Consider the following 20,323-nt stretch of genomic DNA (forward strand, 5'->3'; position numbering starts at 1 on the left):
AGCCAGCTACAGTGATTTGAGAGAAGGGAAGGCATTCCTTGGGGGAACAATGTCCAAGTAAGAGACTGGGGAACTTGCTCTGGGTAGAGGGTGAAGGGACCCCCCTAACTGAACAGTCAGAAGTTCAACTGATGATGCCCAAGCATGCTGTTATACTGCCTAAGTTCTTTCCAGCATTCAGCTCTTTGTGCCCCAGGGTCCCAACTCCCAACTATAAAATGGTAATGGTACAGGTAATGATCTGCTACCTCTCAGAGATATTGTGAGGAGATAAATATTTAAGATTGGTAATAGAGGATGGTAGCATCTCCCCCACCAAAAAAAGTTACAAGGAAGGTGATAGAACCAAGCCAGGTGGCAGACAAATGATTCTTCACAAAGGTCAAATTATTGGATTTGGTCATTTTATGTAATATAATTATAGAAAGAGATCTCTCTGAGGACTTTTGAGTCTAGGATTGTGAGCTTATTCCTAACTGGAGGGTAACGTATACAGAAGTAATGGGGAAGGGAGGGATCTTATAACTGTGATTGGTTATTAAGGTGATAGGCATTTTATAGAGGTGGATTACATGCATAAAAGTAAGCACAGTCTTACATTTGCAGGATCCAATATAGTCTAGGTGCAGCTGATGTCCCATTTTTGTCCCTTCAAGTTGGCATTTCATGCCAAAGAGCTGGCATGTGCCCTCGTAGGTCTTATTATCAGTACCACAAATCTAGGTAAGGAGAGAAAAATCTATTCAGTAATACTGTTAGATTGCTATTGTGCATGTGCCACAGAAGGAGCATGAAATAAAACAGGCCATCGACCTGCAAGTGTTTAGAATTTCTGAAAATAATCCTTGTTCAGGGGGTGTAAATATAGATTTGGGGGCCTAACTTTAGGCATTTTTGAAATCTTAAATATAATTTACTGTAACAAAATACTATTGCTATAGTAATCCCATAGCAGCCTAGTGGGAAACCATGCTGAACAGTGTCCTACATGTGTAAGTGCATGGGTCTGCTAAAATATCAGAGACAAATTGATGTAATGGTTGGATTTTCTGTAGAATTTTAAAAGAGATTGTACTTTATTTTTTTGTAATGTAAATTAGGGGGGAAATTACATTAAGAATTTCAATCAGCCATCTGTGACAATTCTGGTAATTTCAACTCTTGGGTGTCCAATTATCAAAATCAGTGGGAGCCATTCACATTCTTCTTAGTGAAGAATTGCTCTAACTAATGGAGTACCAAGTATTGTAGTTAGTTCTTCCTATGTCAGTGGAATACTTACATGCTCATAATCTTTAGTTGGAGGGCAAGCAGCAGGATCTTGGCAAACACAGCTGAGTTTTCCTTGTTTATCTGCATGACAGACCTTTCCTCTTTTACAATGGAAATTCCTACAAAGGTCTGGCAAAAATGTCATCAAACCAAAGAAAGAGAAGAGCAAAATTGGGCATTTGAGTGAGATGTAACTTAACAATCAAGAAATCTGAAAACACACCAAAGATGTTTGAAATATGCGTCCAAGTTTGTGTGTTTCCCACCACAAAGCTTTATCAGAGACAGCTGAATCTCCTTGTTAAATAACAAAGGCAAGAAATCCCATTAAAGTAAGATTTATTCTGAGTTGTTTTTAGCACATTTGTGTACCACCTGCATGGACAATGACATCTTTCTTACATCTGTTTTCCATTACAACAAAGTACTATCAAAATCCAAAAGAAATAAAGCAAAAAATGTGAAGGCAGGGGGAGGGGGACAAACAAAAATAGGTGGACGCAGTTTCTGTATTAGTTTGGGATAAAATTTCATATCTGTTCTTATTGAATCCAAATAATTTTGGCCTCCCTTAATTCAAATCAAAATAAAATGTCTTCATTCCTTCAACTAATGTTTTGGTGAAAATAACTCCAACTTTTATATAGGTGTTATGAAAGTATATGCCCTATCTACAATGTATTTTACATTTTTTATAATTATTTCAATAAATAAATGAGTATCCAGGAGGGATTTTTAATGTGCACAGATGCAATATAACATCACATACAGCAAAATTCAATCAGATGAAATCATGACATGACTAAAATAGAAAAAGAAATTTGCAGCAGCAAATTCTCTACAGCTCTTCCAACACAATAGTTTTATAATCATGTTGTAGATAGGTTACTTACCAAAAAGGAACACCTTCATACTGCTATCACTTGTACTTTCTCTCTTACTATGTGGACTGTCTGTAGTCTTAACCTTTGAAATCATAAAAGCAAAAGGAGAAGTTGTAATAGGTCTCTGAAGTGAAAATTCCATCACTCCATCAACAATTGCTCATTTGTAAATGAGTACATCTCACTGAGTTGAGAGAAATGTTTCTCTTCTGTCCTTGCTCCAGTACTATGAGGAAGCTATGTCTTGAGGGAAGAATGCAGTGTAAGAAGACTAGAGGCCCAAGCCCCCAAGGAATTCTGGTACTGTGACATTTGGCATGACACTGCCTAATTTTTAAGTAGTTGGGCCCAACAGCAGAATACTGCCTTGAGGTTGACCCTGGGTTTCCTGTACAATGTACAAGGGAAAGGAGTGTGGCATCTGCAAAACTCAACGCCATAATAAGTCACCTAAGCTAGCCAGTAGGAAATGAGAAGAACCAGGGTGGAGGATTGAATCCTTGCCCTTTCCAGTGCTATTGTGAGGTGCTTGCTGCACCTCAGGATCTTCAGTCCTGAGCCTCCATTTTAGGATAAGCTACAGCTTGGTGTTTTATGGGAGGTGGGAAAGGTGGACTCTAATTTGGGAACTGGACTTGATGGCTCAGGAAGTTCCTTCAAGCTCTATGTTCCCCAGGCACAGAAAGGAATTGAAGTCAGATCTCATGTATCTTTGTGTGAATGTTTAGGGGGATATTTCCTTCTTTACTAACTTACTGAAAGAATGTGCAGAGTCTGCTGTGAGAACACAGGCAAGCTCGGCAGAGGATTGTTGCTGTACCCTGATGGTGCTTGAGCGTGAGATCAATGTTAAGCTGTCCAAGACTGTGAGGTCCAGGGAGACTCAGGCAACAGTCCGTCAGTCAGGGGAACTTTAATATAAAAATCTTAGACACCCATAGGATTTAAGCACTTCTGAAATTAGGTGGCAGATGAGATGGAGTTTGGAGGATGTAAACTTTGGCTTTAGGTGCCTAGCATATCAATTCATTTCAGTTTAAACACGTGGCTAAGTCCTTCCAGATTTGACACAACACTTAAACTTATATTTAACTACTTTGCTGAAGGGAGGAGCTACTGAAATATGACCTCAGTCTCCATGAATACATGCTAAAGCTGCATGCAAACAAGCAGGGGTGTATGCTTGCAGTGGCATAAATGGTAGTGGCACAAACTTGTGCCACAGTGCACACCCCTACATGTGCCTTTTGTTGTGGGCCATGACCAGCTCCCTAGAACAAGGCTGCCTGTTCCCCTGTCTCCATATGCTGTGGAGCCCTCGTGTGCCCCATGTGCCACGGCGACTCAAGATGGGGGAGCAGGCTGCCTGCTCTCCCATCTTCATGCCTGTCCTGGTGCATGCTATTTTCACGTGCTTTGGCCCACGGTTTTTTCTGTTTTTGTTTGTTTTTTTGCTACTGGGAAATCCTGGTAGCAAATTTTGCCCCCATGCTACAAATTAGCAGTGCCTTGCATGATTTATCATGCAACATGTGTAGTTTGTGGTGTCACAAAGATGTTTGTGACATCACAAACTGCATGTACCTGAATCTGTGGACATGGCCTAGGAGGCAAAATTTTGTGCTGACTTGCACCTGGTGTGAACCCAGAAAGTCAAATGGTGTTGCAGTGGCTGTAAATCAGTGAAACTCTAACCTTAACAGTTTATAAAAGTGCCTGAAATTGTGACCATAAAGATTATACGTTGTTCTTTGTCCGGAGCTGAGGGACTATAGATAATTTACATAAAAGTGTAACAAACATCTGTTAAAAATGAGAAATAAACCTGCTTGAATTTGCTTATAAGTGGGCCATATCTTCCTCTATAAATTAGTAACAACTGCATCTGAATTCACTAATTGCAAAAACCTTCAATTGATCAGCTTTCATTTGGTATGTATTAGGAAAAATAATAGTCAATGCATATAAAATGAAGGCAATGTAACCTCAAAGCAAATTATAAAGAACAAGACCTCCAAGGTCATTATAGCCATCAGTGAAGGAGAGCTGTCCTTTAAGAATTCTCGTTGAGGGCCACATGTAAGATACAGCCTACTGCTATGCTTTAAGTTTGAGTACAACTTTGGGTTTTTTATCTCCCCCTTTTTTTTTTTTTAAGGCACTTACATTGTCTTCAGATTCCATTGTGTTTGCATTCTGCAGAAGGCTGGCTATTTTTGCATGCTCCTCACTGTCAGAATTGGCTGGCTCATGGCTATAATAATCTTGCTCAACATTAATGAAGTGTTTAATGTCAATATGTTGGTTATTGTCAGTTTCATTAATAACTACACTGTCGTCTTCTTCCTCTCTCCCCCTCTGCTGCTCAGCACTGATACTTCCATGATCATTACTTTGAATTCTTTCACTCTCCTGATAGGCTGGTCCTTTCTGGCTTTGGTTAAAATCATCAGTGTTGCCACCAGCATCAGAATTGTTATCAGGATTATCATTATTGTTGCTGTTACCAATACTTTGGTCCTCCATATACTTTCTCCTTACCACTTCCTCAGGCTTAGTAGTATTCTGGTTACCATCTTGGAGCCTTTCTTCAGCCTTCTGGCCTTGCCATTCAATGTTCTGATCTTGTTTAGTACTTCTTGATGAGACAGTTGCCTCCTCTCTTGCTTGTATATTCTCCTCCTCCTCTTCTTGACCATCATCCTGCCTCTTGGTGATTTGGAAGGGCTGGCTGGAATCTCTGAGAGTTTCATCAGATTGCCTGTTATCATTGTTTTGCTTGTTCTTATAGTGGTCTTCTTGAATTATCAGATGAGTTTTCTGGCCCCTGTCTATATAGCCAATTTCACCCCACTCTTCTGCTGTTGCCTCCTCCTCCATGTCTTCATCACTTTCACTGTTGTTTTCTGATACAGCAACTCTCTTTTTATTGTATTTCCATGCATCTTGCTCTTGAACAAGAGTGAAATCCTCCTCTGGATTTTCCTCACCATCTTGATCTTGGTGACTAGCTATGTTGCTATACTTCTTCTCCTTCCCAAATTGAAAATTTTCACTGCTGGATTGTTTGCTGCTCATGGTATGCACAAAATCACTCCACTGAATGTCAGAAGCCAAGGTTGGACCAATATGCTGTAAACTAATACGCTCTAGACCACTTTTCCTGTGATGTTTGTTACTACTTCTTTCCTGTCTTTTAACAGTCCTGTGCTCCATCTTTGGTTCACCAGACACCATCAATACCTGCTCCTCCTTCTCATGACTACCTTGAAGTGGGAGCAGACTGTCCTTGTTCAAATACAGCTCAGGCTCTGAGTGTTCCCTCTCTGAAGTTTCAGAAGAAGAATCTTGAACCTTCCAAATAAAAATGCAGATTTATTGAACAGACTAATAAACAGTTTGTTTTACAACTGCATTTCCAAGTTGCTATATAATATACTCTTTTCACTTGGTCAATACACAGGATGAAATTCATCCCTGTATGGAGATAGAATGATTTGTGGAGTCAGTGAAGTTTGTGGATGGGCAAGAGGTCTTACAATGAATGTACATTTATTTAGGGCTGGAATTTCCAAACAATTTTCATAGGATTAGCTGTGCAATTTGTATCACAATTTGTTAGGAGTTGAATGGCTATAACTCAATTAGTCTTTTTTGGAATCTCAGTGTAAGTATCAAATATCGATGTAGGTACCTAACTTTTGGCAGCTGGAATTAAAAACATTGGCTTCAGTAAGTATTAGTTACCCCAGAAAATAAATATTGTGTTAGCAATGAGAAAAGAGGAAAGTTGGGAAAACATCCACAGCTTTTGATTTTTTTTTTTTGGAACAAACTTCAGACTCAGAGTGTTTAGAGTCTAAACCAGAGATTTCCAACCTTTTTGAATGTGGGGCCGGATCGTGAACTTTTTATCACCTAGTAGGCCGGCCAAAGGACCCCCCCACCCTGCCATCAGGAAGCTGCTAAGGGACTGGGGGAGGGACAAGGGGTGGGAACGAAAGTAAACAGTGTTTACTTTCGTTTCCCGTCTCAGCACCTCAGGCCTTAGAAAATGGCTTGGTGGGTCACATGGTGGCCCGTGGGCCGTATGTTGGACAAGCCTGGTCTAAACATTTAGACACTCAGAATGTTGCTTAGCCAAGTATATAATTACTGATAAGTATTATCACAATAATTCCCATTCTTATTTCAGGATCAGCCTATCAGTCTCCTATTGTGGTTCCTGGCTCAGTTAACAGGAATCCTATTTCATTTGATATCAACAACAACACGATGGGAAAAAAAACCCAGTAGTGGGCATCACAGGGTACACTGGGGGCTTATCCTTTACCCAGTAAAGTCAGCGGTAAAACTGTTGATGTAATTGAAAAAGGTTCAAGCCCTAAAAGGAAAAGAGCTAAGTATATTTGGGAGCCAAAGTTTTGAACTGGGGAGTGGGCCTAATAGCTGAGTTAAAATTAGCCTACCTATCCGAGGCTTCTGCTTTCCACTAAACCGAGACAGCATCGGAATTTGTTTAAGATGAAAACAAGTATAGTTTAAAAATCCCACCTATCTCCTATCACATAACACTTAGGGAAAAGGAAGAAGCTGAGTGGTCATGAGGGGAGATTTAAGATGGCTGTTAGTCCCAGTTATCAACCGTGTAATAGGAAACCCCCTTCTGTTATCATTGTGAAGTCAGTGGCTGATGGAAAACTATGAGAAGCCAGGGAATGTTCAGGAATCTTGATGTTTTTCTGAACAGACCTGCAGGCTATTGGTTTCTCTTGTCACTAATTAAAAGCAGAGGACTTGACCCTAATTACACTTAGAACTTCCAGTGGGATTACTCATTTGGATGGGTGCTTAAAATATTGGTAAAACTTTCCTGTCAATGTGAATAAGGATCAGTACCACTTTGGAATGGACCCAGATATAACAAGATTAAAAATATTTAGTTGGTACTATGCTTGCCATCTGTGTATTACATTTGTAAGGTCATAGGATCATAGAAACGTAGTGCTGAAAGGGACCTTATGAGCTCAAAGCATCCCTGACTAAACCGTCCCAGCCAAGTATCTATCTAACCTGTTCTTGAAAGCTCCTGAAGATGGAGATTCCACAGTTTCATTAGATAGCCTGTTCTAGTGCTTCACATAGTCAGAAAGTTCCTCCTAATTTGCAACCTAAATTTCCCCTACTGTATTTTGAGGCCATTGTTCCTAGTCCTGTCTCCTACAGCCACAGAAGAAAACCTATCTTCATCCTCCCTGTAATCGCCTTTCAGGTACTTGAAGACTGTTATCAAATCCCATTTTGGTCTTCTCTTCTCCAGAGTAAAAACATGATTAAAAGGTCAAGTGAGATCAAAACAATGTATAAGCATTTCCTTCTTATTCAGTATTTCCTCTGAAACAACAGAGTCTGCACTAAATATTCTGATTAACATTTACAATCCTAATTTTTTTATTGGTGGAAGGCAAGTCCATTTTCACTCAAATATAATACTATTTTGAGTCAAACACTACAAACTGAAAATTAAATCTGAATATATATTTGCACATTTTAGTTGGAAAGGGTTGCAAAAGTGAAAAGCAAAATTTGTATATTGAAAATATCTCAAGATTGAACTGCTACAATTTTTAATAATGTCATTAACTGTTTTTGCACAGTAGTAATTACAACACTTATATTTCTGACTTTGCATTTTTTAAAGAAGCATTATGGGAAGCTTTTTATTATATCGATTCATATTTTCCTAGAGTTTGAGTTTCCTCCTGCTTATCATAGCCCCTTAGGTTTTAATCGTTACATTTTTATTGAGCCAAACATGTTTGGCTAAAGAATATGTTTCAGAAAGACATCCAATCTTGAGCTGAAGACATCAAGAAATGGAGAATCCTCCACATATTCTAAAAGTGTGTTCCGATCACTGAGCACCTGCACTATTAAAACTTTGTGGCTTATTTCCAATGAGCCTGACTTAAGTGTCCAAACATTGGTTCTTGTTCTGCCATTTTCACTAAATTAAAAAACCTTTTAGTACTCAATATTTACTCTCCATAAAGGCTGTTGTACATTTGTGATCTGGTTAACTTTCAATCTTCTTTTGAAAACTTAAACTGTTTGACAACTTAACATGCCAACATATAACCACTTTAAGCAATTTACCTGTAATGGGCTACTATTAGATAAGTGGCTTTCTATAAATGTTTCATGTTTATTTGCAACTGGTGGATCATCCATCATTGATACAGCATCATTTTGTCTTACTGCAGATGTCTTCTCCATGTGTTGTTTCTGGGAGATGGCTGTCGGGTGCGAATTATCTAGAATCATTCTGAAATCTGTCTGAAAAAAATAATTTGTTGTATTTTAAAATGTTCTGATGGATACTTTAACTTTGAAATAACAGGGCTTATTAAAAAAAGTCTCTGATAGCATCTAGAATAAGGCAGCTCTCAATATACAATGCCTTGTAACTTACCTTAAGAGCTGGTAGGCACAGTATATAACTTTTCATGCCAAGAGGTAGTGAAAAGAGACTTGATTTTTCACTTTCTTCTATAAAGCACTGGCTGGGTTTTGTTTGTATACAGCTTCACCAGTTATCTATGATCCAGACTGTGTTTTATTTTAACCACCAAAGTTCAAGTTGGGAGCATAGGGGGAGGAGAGTAGAAATGAACGGTTTGACTTGGGTCCATCACTACACATGAAAGCATGGAGCATGTCCTCAATTGATTTGAACTGGCATAGGTCCGTTCAAGTCAACCATCCAGCTGAGGATCTGGCTCAAGAGCTGTGTTCTACCTTTCTTCAGATTAGACATTGTTCAATAAAAGCTCTTCGACCAAAATTACAGCAACTGTTAACAATGTGTTTGAGAATCTGAACTATGGGGTTGCTTACGGTGAACAATCAACACTGGGACAAAATCTCCCCTGTCTTGCTAATGGAATATGGATAAAGTGGCTGGTATCTGACCACCAGGGATCTGGGTTTTCCATTCACCATGGGAAAATGTGGAAAAATGCAGATTTCTCTGCTTTTAAGGAGAAAAATGTGGATTTTCTCCCTTAAAGGAAAAAAATGCAGGAAACAGCAGGTTTCCCCTTGCAGGCTGGCAGAGTTCCAGCTGGCAGAGTTCCAGCTTGCAAGGGGCTGCTTGGGGCTGGCGGGAGTGGGAGAAGGGCAATAAGGCAGGGGGCGCCACATGCGTCTGTGCGTACGCACATGCACATGGCAGCCAGACACCATAGAGAGCAGCTCCTGCAGCTCCCCTCCAGATAAGTCTATGGGGTGGTAAGGGCAGATTGAGGCCCCCAAGGTGAGGGAGGGAGGGAGAGAGGGAGGAAGTGGGGCAGGAGTGGCACTACCCAGCTAGGGTGGTGCATGGGACCTGGGTCTAGGGCAAGAATGAATGGCTGCAGGGCCTGGCTGGAAAGCAGGATGAAGCTGTGGGTGGCTTGTCCAGGGGCTGATAGGGAGTGGGTGGCTGGATCCCTGTTTCTGTGTGCTGGATCTTCTGCTTCTGGGTGGGGAGCATAGTGCGCCATGTACCTTCAGATTTGTGTGCAGGGTGGGGGCTGTGGGCTCAGGGCTCCCTGCCCTGCTGCTCTTTCCCCAAGGACTCCACAGCAGAGTGAGTGGGACCTGACATGGGAGGGCGGAGCAAGGTGGGGCAAGTCAGTGCCACCACTGGGAGCCCCACACCGGCCACACTGTCATGGTAAGGTGCCCCCTCTGCACTGCCACCTTCACTGCTGCCAGGTGGGCAGGGGGCACCTTGCCATGGCAGCATGGCTGGTGTGGGGCTCTCAGTGGTGGCACTGAGCCTCTTCACCCTCCTGCACTGAGTCCTACTCACTGGGCTGTGGAGGCCCCTGGGGGAAGGGCAGCAGGGCAGGGAGCCCTGAGTCCGCAGTGGGAAGCCTGCATCTACCCTCTCCCATGGGCTCTGCTCTGGCCATGCTGTTTGCTGTGGGAGAGGAGGAGCCTGTCTCCATGCTCCACTTCAGCCGCAGCAGACACCACCTCCCTCAGATGGCAGCCAGGGCTTGGGCACTACTGGGGGGGCAGGGGCTGCAGACCATGGCCCTGTTCCCTAGTCCCATATCCCTGGCAGCTGGGCCTCGCCTCTGGCAGGGCTGGGAGGGACAGGGGGCTATGGATTATGAGTCAGGGGCACCAGCAGGGCTGGTGGGGTGGGCTGTGGGTGGGGAGTGATGGGCACCAGTAGAGCTGGGTGGATGGGCAGCTGTGGGTTGGGAGTGATGGGCATCGGCAGGGCCAGGGGGCTGTGGGTTGGGAATAAGGAGCCCAGGCAGGGCCAGGGGATGGGTGGCTGTGGGTTGGGAGTGACGGGCATCAGCAGGGCCAGAAGGCTGTGGGTCAGGAGTGAGGGGCACTGGCATGGGCAGGGACAGGGAACCAGCATATCAGGGCTGCTCAGTGCCACAAAGCAGTGTGGGGTGGGGGTGGGGGGGCAGTGGCAGTCACAGCTGGACCTACATCCTGGTGAATGAAGGGGCAGGGGTGGCTCTGATGTTCTATGATAAAAAAAACCCAAAATCAAATGCCAAAATATATAGGTATTTATAATTTATATTATTATAATGATTGAGGCACTGGTAGGCTTCCAAATTGCTTTTAAATTGTAAAAATATCAATAAAACATTGTGTTCAACTGATATCTATATATATACTGGTGTTTCATTTTAATCATGGAAAAAAGTGAATTTTGGGTTTTTTAATCAGAGAATTTGGGATTCTTATCAGAGAATTTGTGAGTTTTAAACAGAGGAAACAACTAGGATCCCTGCTGATCACTGGTTTGATCATTTATTTCCTAGAATAATTATACAGCCAATTATACTAGTCAATTGCCTGTCAGGAATGATGGGTTGGGGACAGCACCACCACCCACCACCCTGTGCCGCCACTATCTCCCAAGAGCGGTGGGGGGAGGGGAACCATACCCTGCCATCCCCTCTGCCCCTCTTGGCCAGCACCCCGTGCTGCCGCCACCACCTCCTGTCTGGAATGCTCTTGAAGCACTCTGATTGATTGTTTCAGACAACCAATCAGAGTGCAAATAAAGCACTACGGACAGACAGACAGACTGACTAAGGCTTTTATAATATTAGAATTATGCTTAAATATACAAATGAATTCTGAGAATTTCTCCAGAGGGATTAGAGAACTTATGATCTTTCTGCTTCATACTTGTGGTCTTTTTTTCATCACTGGCTCAATGACATGTTCATTGCATGGAGTTTCACAATAATTCACATAAGAATCAAGTTAAATCTATTTTCTTACTTACATGAACTTGCAGACAAATACAGATGTGTCATATGTTAGAGCTCAGTATTGCATATTATGGTATGGTGATTAAATAATGAAAATACCTTTTCTGTATTTTTCTGTCCACGGATTCCAAGTTTGTACATTAAGGGATAGGTCTAGAAAATAGAAAATGGGGTTAAAATTTCTGTATAAACAAAATCTTAAACAGGTCATGGGGATACTGCAGAAACTAGTGATCTCAAATGCATATTTGAACATTGAAATGCATACTAGGACTAGAATGATGAGGACTTACCGGGATAGCAAAAGATGATCCCACAAGGCAAATGAAGAAAGCCACAGTCTTCATCTTCTAGAGCTAAAAAATAGGATGATATTAAACTCATAGTGGGATCTGGAAGTTAACCTTTCAGAAACCATAGCCCTAAGAAAGTCTGAAAGTATTTCAAGGATTGGGTACAGTGACTGGATGATACTTGTCTGATAAAGAGAGGTGAGACTATGAGACTTGAGGACATACCAATGGGCACAGATCTTCCCCAAACAGTCCAGTCTTGTGGGATTTTAATGGTTATAACTGCTTTATCCCAACAGTTACTTTGTCATCCCCCTCACCCCACATACCCACACCCATCTGTTTTAAATACAACATATTGTCTGAGTCCTGCATTCTCTGTGCCTCTGCAAAGTTTCATTCACTGTAGTGTTCATCCTGTACTTCTGTGTTCCCAATTTTATTAAAGTAACACCTACATTCAGTTCCTGGACCCTGCCCCATCTGAAACATTGACTGGGGCAGGTTGTGGCTGTAACAGATTCTAGTTAATTTTTGTAGTTGGAAAATTTCTGTGCCTCAAATTTCCAGATACTTTCTCCTGTCAGTTAGGCTTTAGAATTATTTTCTATGTAAATAATTGTGTTTAAACATCAAAAACCATAAAGAAAATTTCCAGGCAAATTAGGTTGCACACCAAGGAAACAAGGGCTTACATTGACCGTTGTATTTGTTTTGGTATTATAACTTGCAAAAAGCATTGTAGTTACCATGCACTCAAGATAGTGGTAGGGATACATGTTGGGGGCTTCTTGTGTATACTGTTTTTAATTCCTTAATATCAACATTTTTTTTCTTTTAGTCAACAGGGAACAAATCCACTAATTGATGAAAACCTCCCTTCTCCCAGGGAACAATTAGTCTCTAACTATAGTGCAGCATAACAAAGAGCCTCAATTGTTTCTCTAGCTTCTAGGGTTCATTACCTTAGATTTGCTCAGTAAAGACAAAGGGCCTTGTTATATTGTCATTTTAGGCAGCTTCTGAAGCTTTTAAAGGTGTTAAAGTGAGGCCAATCCAGGGGTTAAATGGCTTAAAGCACTCATACAACTCAGAGTTACACTACTCCAGCGCAGGATCATCTCTGATCTGCATATCCATGCTCCTGTTCCATTAAGGTGTGGCCACTCCCTGCAGCTGTACTGCTCAAAATGAAGTCCTCTGGTATCCCAGGATACTGAAGGACTGGATTCAGTGGCCTCTCCTCCAGGTAGTGTTTCTGCACACAGCTGAAGATGGCGACCACTTGAGGCAGGTCAGGGCCAGCGGAGAGTGATGGGGTCTAAGGCATGGAAAGCTGGAGCTGGTGTGCCAGGGTGCTGCTGTGGGGTGGGCAGAGCATGGCTCAGCACAAGAGACTGATGAAGGCTGCATGAGGTGGCAGCAAGGATACAGAGGGCGCTGCATGGGGGGAGCTCTGGCACTGCTGCCCTGCCTGGTGAGGTGCTGACAGCTCCCTCACTGACCACCCTGCTGGTTTCCTCTCACACCACCATGCCATGGCTGGTGGGAGGATTTAGCAGCCCCAGTGGGGGGAGGGGAGGAAGGGGGAGGCACTGCCTCATTGTGGCAAGCCGCCAGTATGCTGGGAGGCAGGTGACATTTCTGGGAGGAAACCAGTGGGGTGGCATGGTGCAATGCTCTCAGGCCATGCAGCGATGGAGTTGTTAGTGCCTTGTCAGGCTGGGCAGAAGAGGCAGTGCCATGCCATAACTGATGGGAGCAGAGGTGCGGGCGAGGGAGGAGGAGGACGGGGAGGCACAGCCTTGAGGCAAGCTACCAGCATGTTGCCTGCACCTGTACTAGGTCTGGGGGAGGCAGGTGACATTTGACAAATAACATGCCCCCCACTCCCCCTCCAAACCTCTCTCTCACACCCCTGCCCATAGAACAGGGATAGAAGCTAGTCCTGGTCACCAGGCCTCTAGTGGCAAGTCACAGCTGTGCAGGTGGGAGACAGTCCAAAAAGGTTTTTAGCCTTAAGGTGTGACTGCTTCAAACTCCAAGCTAGCACTAAACTGATCAGCATTTGTGTGGCTCACAGTATAAGTTGTAACAAGGCCCAAATAAAATAAAATTGAAAGCATTAGTGATCAGGTGTAAGAGTCACATAGCTATCTAAGCGCAATTACTTAAGATCAGGACAAGGTTGCATTTGCTACTTTCTAGGAACACAAGAACTTATGTATATATTTTCATACATTTTTTTAAAATTACAGTTTACTCCATGTCAGTGATACTCCCATGTTTATGCACTTGCCTGAAGTTAATGTAAGTAATGCTCATTAAGTACAGAATAACCCGTCTCAGCTGCTGACAGTGCAGTGGTATTGTAATATTGACTAGCTCTAGGCATTTCTAACGCAGAAGCAGTTCCACTATTAGACGCCTTGAAAATGACTGGGGTTAGTTTCAGGGCTGTTTTGGCCTCTTATTTTCAATACTTCTAATAGCAGTCTCAAGATTTGCTGCTGGAAGCCCCAGTGTTTATGTAGTTAAATGGCATATCTTTACATTACAAAGTAAATAGTGGGGCTGAAAGTTTCTGTGCATTTAGGCAGCTCATGGACTTAACTGATAAATAGATAAATGATGTTTGTTATAAAGCAGAGGCAAAAACTTGGTACTGGTGTCATGTTATTTGGCTAGATGTCTGTCTCTGCCACTAGCTCTTTTTGGGGGCTGACTTTAGCATCTTACATGAATTGTGGAGGTAGCAACTGGAAGAATGGAGCTATTTGAGAATTTTTGGTTGCTCAGTCTGAATAAAGGTAACAGAAAGGAGATTTCTGTGTCTTACTTTACCTGTTGGTAATATGAGGTTTTTAGGTGGCTTAAGGCTTTAATATATCTCAGGCCTTCCTAGAACCTTTGATGGAACACAAGTATTTGCAAACTGGATCTGAACTAGTTTCCATCTAGGTTAATGTGCCATTGTAAGGAGGAATGAAAGTCAGCCACAGATAGTTAGTAGGGCTGTGTGAAGCTTCGGTCCCTGATTTGATTCGACAGAGATTCTGCCCAATTTGGTGGCCGAATCTCTGATTCCAAATAGAATCAGAGGACCCTTTAAACTCTCTGAATCAATTCAGAGAGATTCGGAAAGATTTGGAGATTCAGACGTAGAGACAGATTTAAATGTTTTTTCTATATACTTCTAGGTAGCAGGCAGCTTGTGAGTGCTGTGATGTTGGGGTGCCTTGAGTGCATGAAGCAAGGGGGGCTCCCCAGTGTGCTCAGCAGCAGACCCAGAAGTGGACCAGAAGCACTTCTTGTCTCCTTCCAGGTCCACAAGGGAGCGTGCTGCACCCCCTGGCTCGGCAACTGATGCCTCCTGGGTCTGGAGGGGACACCCGGGGTCCCCCTGCGGCTGATCACTGAGCCTGGAGGTGCAGGGGGGGTGGGAGGGACCTACACAGTCCCCGGCAGACCCAGAAGTGGACCAGGAGTACTTCCAGTTCACGTCCAGGTTCGCCACCAAGCACATGGAGGCCCCCCCCCCCCCCCCCGCACTCCTGTGGGACATTCCATGCACCCCAGCATTGCAGTGTTTCCGAGCCACACCTGCTACCTCAAGTTATGTAGAAGAAAACTTTTAAAGCTGTGTCTGTGTCCGAATTGCTGATTCTCCAAATCAGCACTGAATCTTCAGATTCAGATTTGGCTGAGTCAAATCAGGGACAATGATCCGAATCAATAAATCAAATCACTGTCCCTGATTCGGGCCACATCCAAATCTGAATTGAATAGGGCCCGCTTCGCACACCCCTAATAGTTAGCAGTTATTAGTCTGACTAGCTGGGAGGCTGGGATACAGCTGCAACTGGTGACTGGAAAGTGAGGGTGAAGCTACAAGGAGGGTTAAACTCTCCAGAAGTACAGTAAAAGGGAGAACAGGAGGCTGTGGTGCTGAAGGAGAGATACAGTGCTTGGGTTGTCCCTCTCAAAATCTGAAGGAAGGTTTTGGTTTAGTTTTTTGTTTACTGTGGGGAGAGGTTGCTGGAAATCCTGAATGTAGAGTGAACTGGCTGAGAGATGGAAACTGGGGGAGTGACCTGCTTATACCCAATTTTAATACTGACCAGCATCAGATGCTTTTTAGGAAGTTGTGACAACTCAGCATTAGGTGAAGTCTCATCCCAATCTCTAGTTAGTTTAACCCTCCAAACATGAAATATAATATGCCTTTCAAAATGAAGACACCAGAAAGTGCAAGTATTATTACTTTCCTTTATGAATTTACCAGCACTAAAAATCTCCAGTTGATGCGTAGGTCCTCTTCCTTTACAGAGAAAGGATGGCCTGGACTGTATTTTGAACTTCCATGCTTTACAGTATTGTTTCATTGCATTTCATGCCTGCAACATGAAACCTATTGTGCAATAAAAAATAGGTGTATATTTTCTGGTGATGCACACAAACCATTTGACAAGTCCAAAACCACGATAACAATGATTTAAAATGCTGATGGCACTAACACAGATTCCTAATGGCAAAAGGATGGAAGCATTTGGGCATAGTGGTTACAGCATAATAACCACATACTGTACTGTCACAACAGCTGCCTCAATCAGGAAGATAAGTCTCTGTATAATGATCTAATCCAAAACCTACTGGGGCAATGGAAGTGTTTCCATTGACACAACTGAAATCTATATTAGGTCCTAGTGACTCAGTTGTGCAATACTTTTTGCCATGATCCAGAGAAGCACTTAATCATATACTGAACTTTACAGTGCACAAATGGTTCATCCAAAGGGTTTAAAACTAAGAATATGCTTTAAGTGTTATGGTGGATTAGGGCCAAAGTGCTTGTACCTTGGAGGATTAAGACTGAAGGGAGGGGAAAAAAGGAGGTCTTGTTGCAATCATCAGATTCACTTTGTATGAATGTTATGTTTTGGTCATGGCTCACATGAATAAATGAACATCATTCTTCCTGATTCTGATCTAGGAAATAAGTTATAAAGCTAAAGGAGTTGTTTTTGTTATTCAAGAAGAATAATTGTGGACTAAATCACTTTAATATGTCCAATTTATCCTGTATGTGAAGTAAACCTCCATGGTAAACAGAAGAAGACAGCAGCCCACTCAGCACATGGATGTAGGCTGGCAGTTGTCCCACAGATACTGTTCCTTGTAACTTTACATTTTGAAAGCAGTTCTTATTTAGTGCCTGATTCAAAGCCCTTTGAAGTAGATGGGAGCCTTAACTTTTTTATTTCAGTGGGCACTGGAGAGAATCTTTCTAGGGGAGTGTTGCGATTAAGTTTTCAAAATAACTGGGACTGAGGCCCAAATCTAATAGAAAGTCAGGTGTGTATGTTGTAGCCATGTTGGTCTAAGGACATAGGCAGACAAGGTTCTTTGGATAAATCCAATATCTTTTATTAGACCAACTCAGAGAGTTGGAAAAAATTTTCTTGGCACGCTTTCAGGCACAAACACCCTTTGTCAGGCTGAGGAAGAGTCTGCAGATGGTCTGTGCTTTTCCTGGATGGAGTGGTAAAGCATCTAGAGGCCAGTACATATGCAAGAAAGCCAGTCAGTTAAAATGTAAATTGAGATGAAACCAATTGCTAAGAAGAATTTTCTCAACTATCTGAGTTGGTCTAATAAAAGATATTGGATTTACCCAAAGAAACTTGTCTGCCATAGAAAGTCAAGGGATGTATTTGTAGCCGTATTGGTCTGAGACAAAAATAAATACAAAACTATAGAACTCTTGGTTCAGAGATGATACTTTTTATTAGACCACTAAGAAATCACAAAAGAGTATCTTTTTCTGCAAGCTTTTGGGTGTACACATCCTTCCTCAGGCTTAGGGAAAATTAAAGATAGTAAAAAGTCCCCATAGGTAGAAAATAACTTCATTTTTTGCACAGAGGAAACTGAAGGTGGAAGTCTGAATTCTTACATCTAATTTATATTTGTGGGAAGAATAAGCATTGATATGACCATTTTTCAAAGGTCAAATCTGGTGTGGTAGAGTGGAATGCATAAGCCAACTGAACGTTAAAATGGTGCAGTGGATGTAAAGTACTAAGGCGTTAATTCAGCAGGGCACTGAAAACGCATGCCTGATTTAAGTATGTGAGCCAATGGGATGGTTCATATGCTAGTACTTAAATAAATTAGGGTTTGAGTCTCTTCTGATTGTAGTATGACAGCTGGTGTTCTCTGAATCTGCATGCTTGTTGGGCAGTGCTTATCCTCAGGGTTATTCTACAAAAATCCATTCTGTATATAAATATCGCCCACAAATGGAGGATCCCTTTCTGTCTGCTACTTACTATATTAACCTTGATAGCTGTTGTGTTTCCCACAAGATGGGAAACTTATCCAGTGGACCTGTGTAGCTGCAGTCTTGGCCTGTTCTGGCCTAAAAAACTGTGAGTTGGGAGTCCAGTGCAACAGAAATATGATTCCTGGTGTACATGGACACAGAGAGAGGAAAAGGATTTGAGTCACAGACAATATATGGCATCTGAGATGATCGTGATAGAAGACAAAAACATCTGGCTGATTTTTAAAATAACGAAGAGCTGGGAGAGCTGTCCTTGTGGCAAAATCCAATATGGTTTTGTTTACACAAAGATTAAGGTAGTATTCAGTGACACCCTGTTGCAGGGATAGGCAACATTTTCCAGCTGTGGACCAGAATGACGCCCCCCCCCCCCCCCAACCGAATCAAAGATGGAGGGGGGTGCTAGGACCCTGCCATCACCACCACTCCTATCCCTGGAGGCACAAGGAAAGTGCCCACAGCTGGCACTTCTCCCTGTGGCAGGAGGAAGAGACTGACCACAGAAAGTGTCTGCTGCTACGGAATGCCATTGAAGTCCTAGATACAAGGTTCTGTGAGCTGTAGCTTGCCAATCCCGGCCGCACTGCTCAAGGGGTTCCTCAGAAACCATCAGAATTATAGAGAAAGGTACTACTTGACATAAGATTCTGGACTTATATTAAGTCCAGAATAATACATGGGCCTTCATTAAGCACTGCACTATGGACCCAGTTCAGCAAAATAAGCAGACATGTATTTAAGTAATGAATTAAGTACCATGAATTCTTACCACAAATTAAATAAGTATTTATATGTCTTCTAATCCTTCTGGTTTTATCACTTCAGTTCTGCTAAGCTTCTCATTCTTACTAGCTAAAATTATTTTTTTAAAGTCCTCAAAGTTTTTTAAAGAATATGATAATCAGATACAGTCTTGCACGGAATTTTTTTTCCTCTAAGAAGGTAGTTTGAATTCCTTTGCTCTTGGAAGTGTACGTAATGAATGACTAGCGCAATGGTAGAAAAATGGGCAAGGACAACACTGCAGGCTTTATCTTCCACAGCAAGTTTTAATATAGCAGATACTTCACTGAAGCAGCATGGAATTTTCTCTATATACTCTTTCATTGCTATGACTACAGTGAGCCTCAGCTATGCACAGAGGAGTAAACAGCTCACATTTTTGGACCAGCAAAATGAGGAATTTAACAATACCTCTGCTTGAGGCATAGAGAAAAGAACACTCACAAAAAAACCTCCTTTCCCTTGCTTTGATAAAGGAATACATTTTGAGTTTCCCTACTTAAATCTTAAGTAGGCAAATGAAAGCCCTTACTTATTACATAACAGTGAGCTTACTAGGGTGTTTATGCAATTCAGTTTAAAATAAAAAATAATTTTGGTTTCCTTTTTGCCATGGAAGGTGTTGCTAATTAATTAACTAGGAATGGCCCTTTCTGAAAAAAGTCCTCACAAAAGAAGAGTAGAGGAACTGTGGTGAAGCCAGTAATGCTTTTGTGTGCTAGGTCCAGTCAAGATCAGAACACTGAACAACATTAAATAACTCTAGGGCCAAATTCCTGCAACCCTTGAGAAGTCCTGACTCATTTGAATGTTTGCAGTGAGTGCAGTGGGAATGCCCACATGAATAAACACTGCTTGTATGAGGAAGGGTTGCAGAATATGGCTCTTCTTTTGCTTATTTAAATGTTGAAGGAAGCATGTGACTCAGAAGGCTTGGTGGGTGTTTGCTCTGGCCTATGTTGGCCTTTTCTCATTATGTGAGTGAAAGATGTGTGAAATCATTGGCCCATCATATTTAAACTACAGGTATGTTGGGTATCTATCATTCATTTTGGTTGCCAGATGTACAAACAGTAACATACGGTAACACTTTTACATCCATTCAAGCATGGGTCAGGTCATGAGTGGCTCTTGCTCAGGCTCACAGGGAAGAGCTATATAAGAAGCCACTTCTCCACTCCTGCATAGCACACAAGGTCATCTGTGATAGGGGTTTATAGGTCCCACACAACAGAATGGGGCTAGACAAAGAACCACAGGCAACCTGGGTAGATCAGAGAGCCAACTGGGAAGCCAGAGATGAGAAGAAAATAAAAGGAAAGCCTGGTAAGTTAGAAGGAGAGTCCTTGAACTGACATTAGTCCCGAAGCTTATAGTTTAGAGACAGCTTCCCAAGAAGAGGGGCATAGAGGAGGAGGGAGTCTGGATGGAACAGATCTGTCATTT

The 20,323-nt window shown here is 42.3% G+C and overlaps 1 protein-coding gene and 1 long non-coding RNA gene across 5 annotated transcripts in view; one reads left to right on the top strand and one right to left on the bottom strand.

Annotated features, from left to right (window-relative positions):
* LOC109283335 (uncharacterized) overlaps positions 1-20,323 on the top strand; it is a 98,910-nt gene that overhangs the window by 40,353 nt on the left and 38,234 nt on the right. The gene's annotated exons all lie outside the window — the stretch shown is intronic.
* The window catches only part of SPARCL1 (SPARC like 1), a 39,907-nt gene that overhangs the window by 11,527 nt on the left and 8,057 nt on the right, over positions 1-20,323 (bottom strand). Inside the window, exons 2-9 of one of the 3 annotated variants that reach the window (XM_019488135.2) lie at positions 16,031-16,159; positions 11,749-11,811; positions 11,555-11,608; positions 8,313-8,492; positions 4,323-5,510; positions 2,166-2,238; positions 1,283-1,401; positions 599-719 (exon numbers count right to left, since the gene is read on the bottom strand). In XM_019488135.2, coding sequence (XP_019343680.1) covers positions 599-719; positions 1,283-1,401; positions 2,166-2,238; positions 4,323-5,510; positions 8,313-8,492; positions 11,555-11,608; positions 11,749-11,802 — 1,789 coding nt within the window. In that variant the 5' untranslated portion in view covers positions 11,803-11,811; positions 16,031-16,159. The remainder of the gene's footprint in view (positions 1-598; positions 720-1,282; positions 1,402-2,165; positions 2,239-4,322; positions 5,511-8,312; positions 8,493-11,554; positions 11,609-11,748; positions 11,812-16,030; positions 16,160-20,323) is intronic. The other 2 variants (XM_019488136.2, XM_019488134.2) reach the window with 2 other exon arrangements.

The sequence above is a fragment of the Alligator mississippiensis genome, chromosome 2 (genome assembly GCF_030867095.1).
Source record: "Alligator mississippiensis isolate rAllMis1 chromosome 2, rAllMis1, whole genome shotgun sequence".
NCBI lineage: Eukaryota > Metazoa > Chordata > Crocodylia > Alligatoridae > Alligator > Alligator mississippiensis.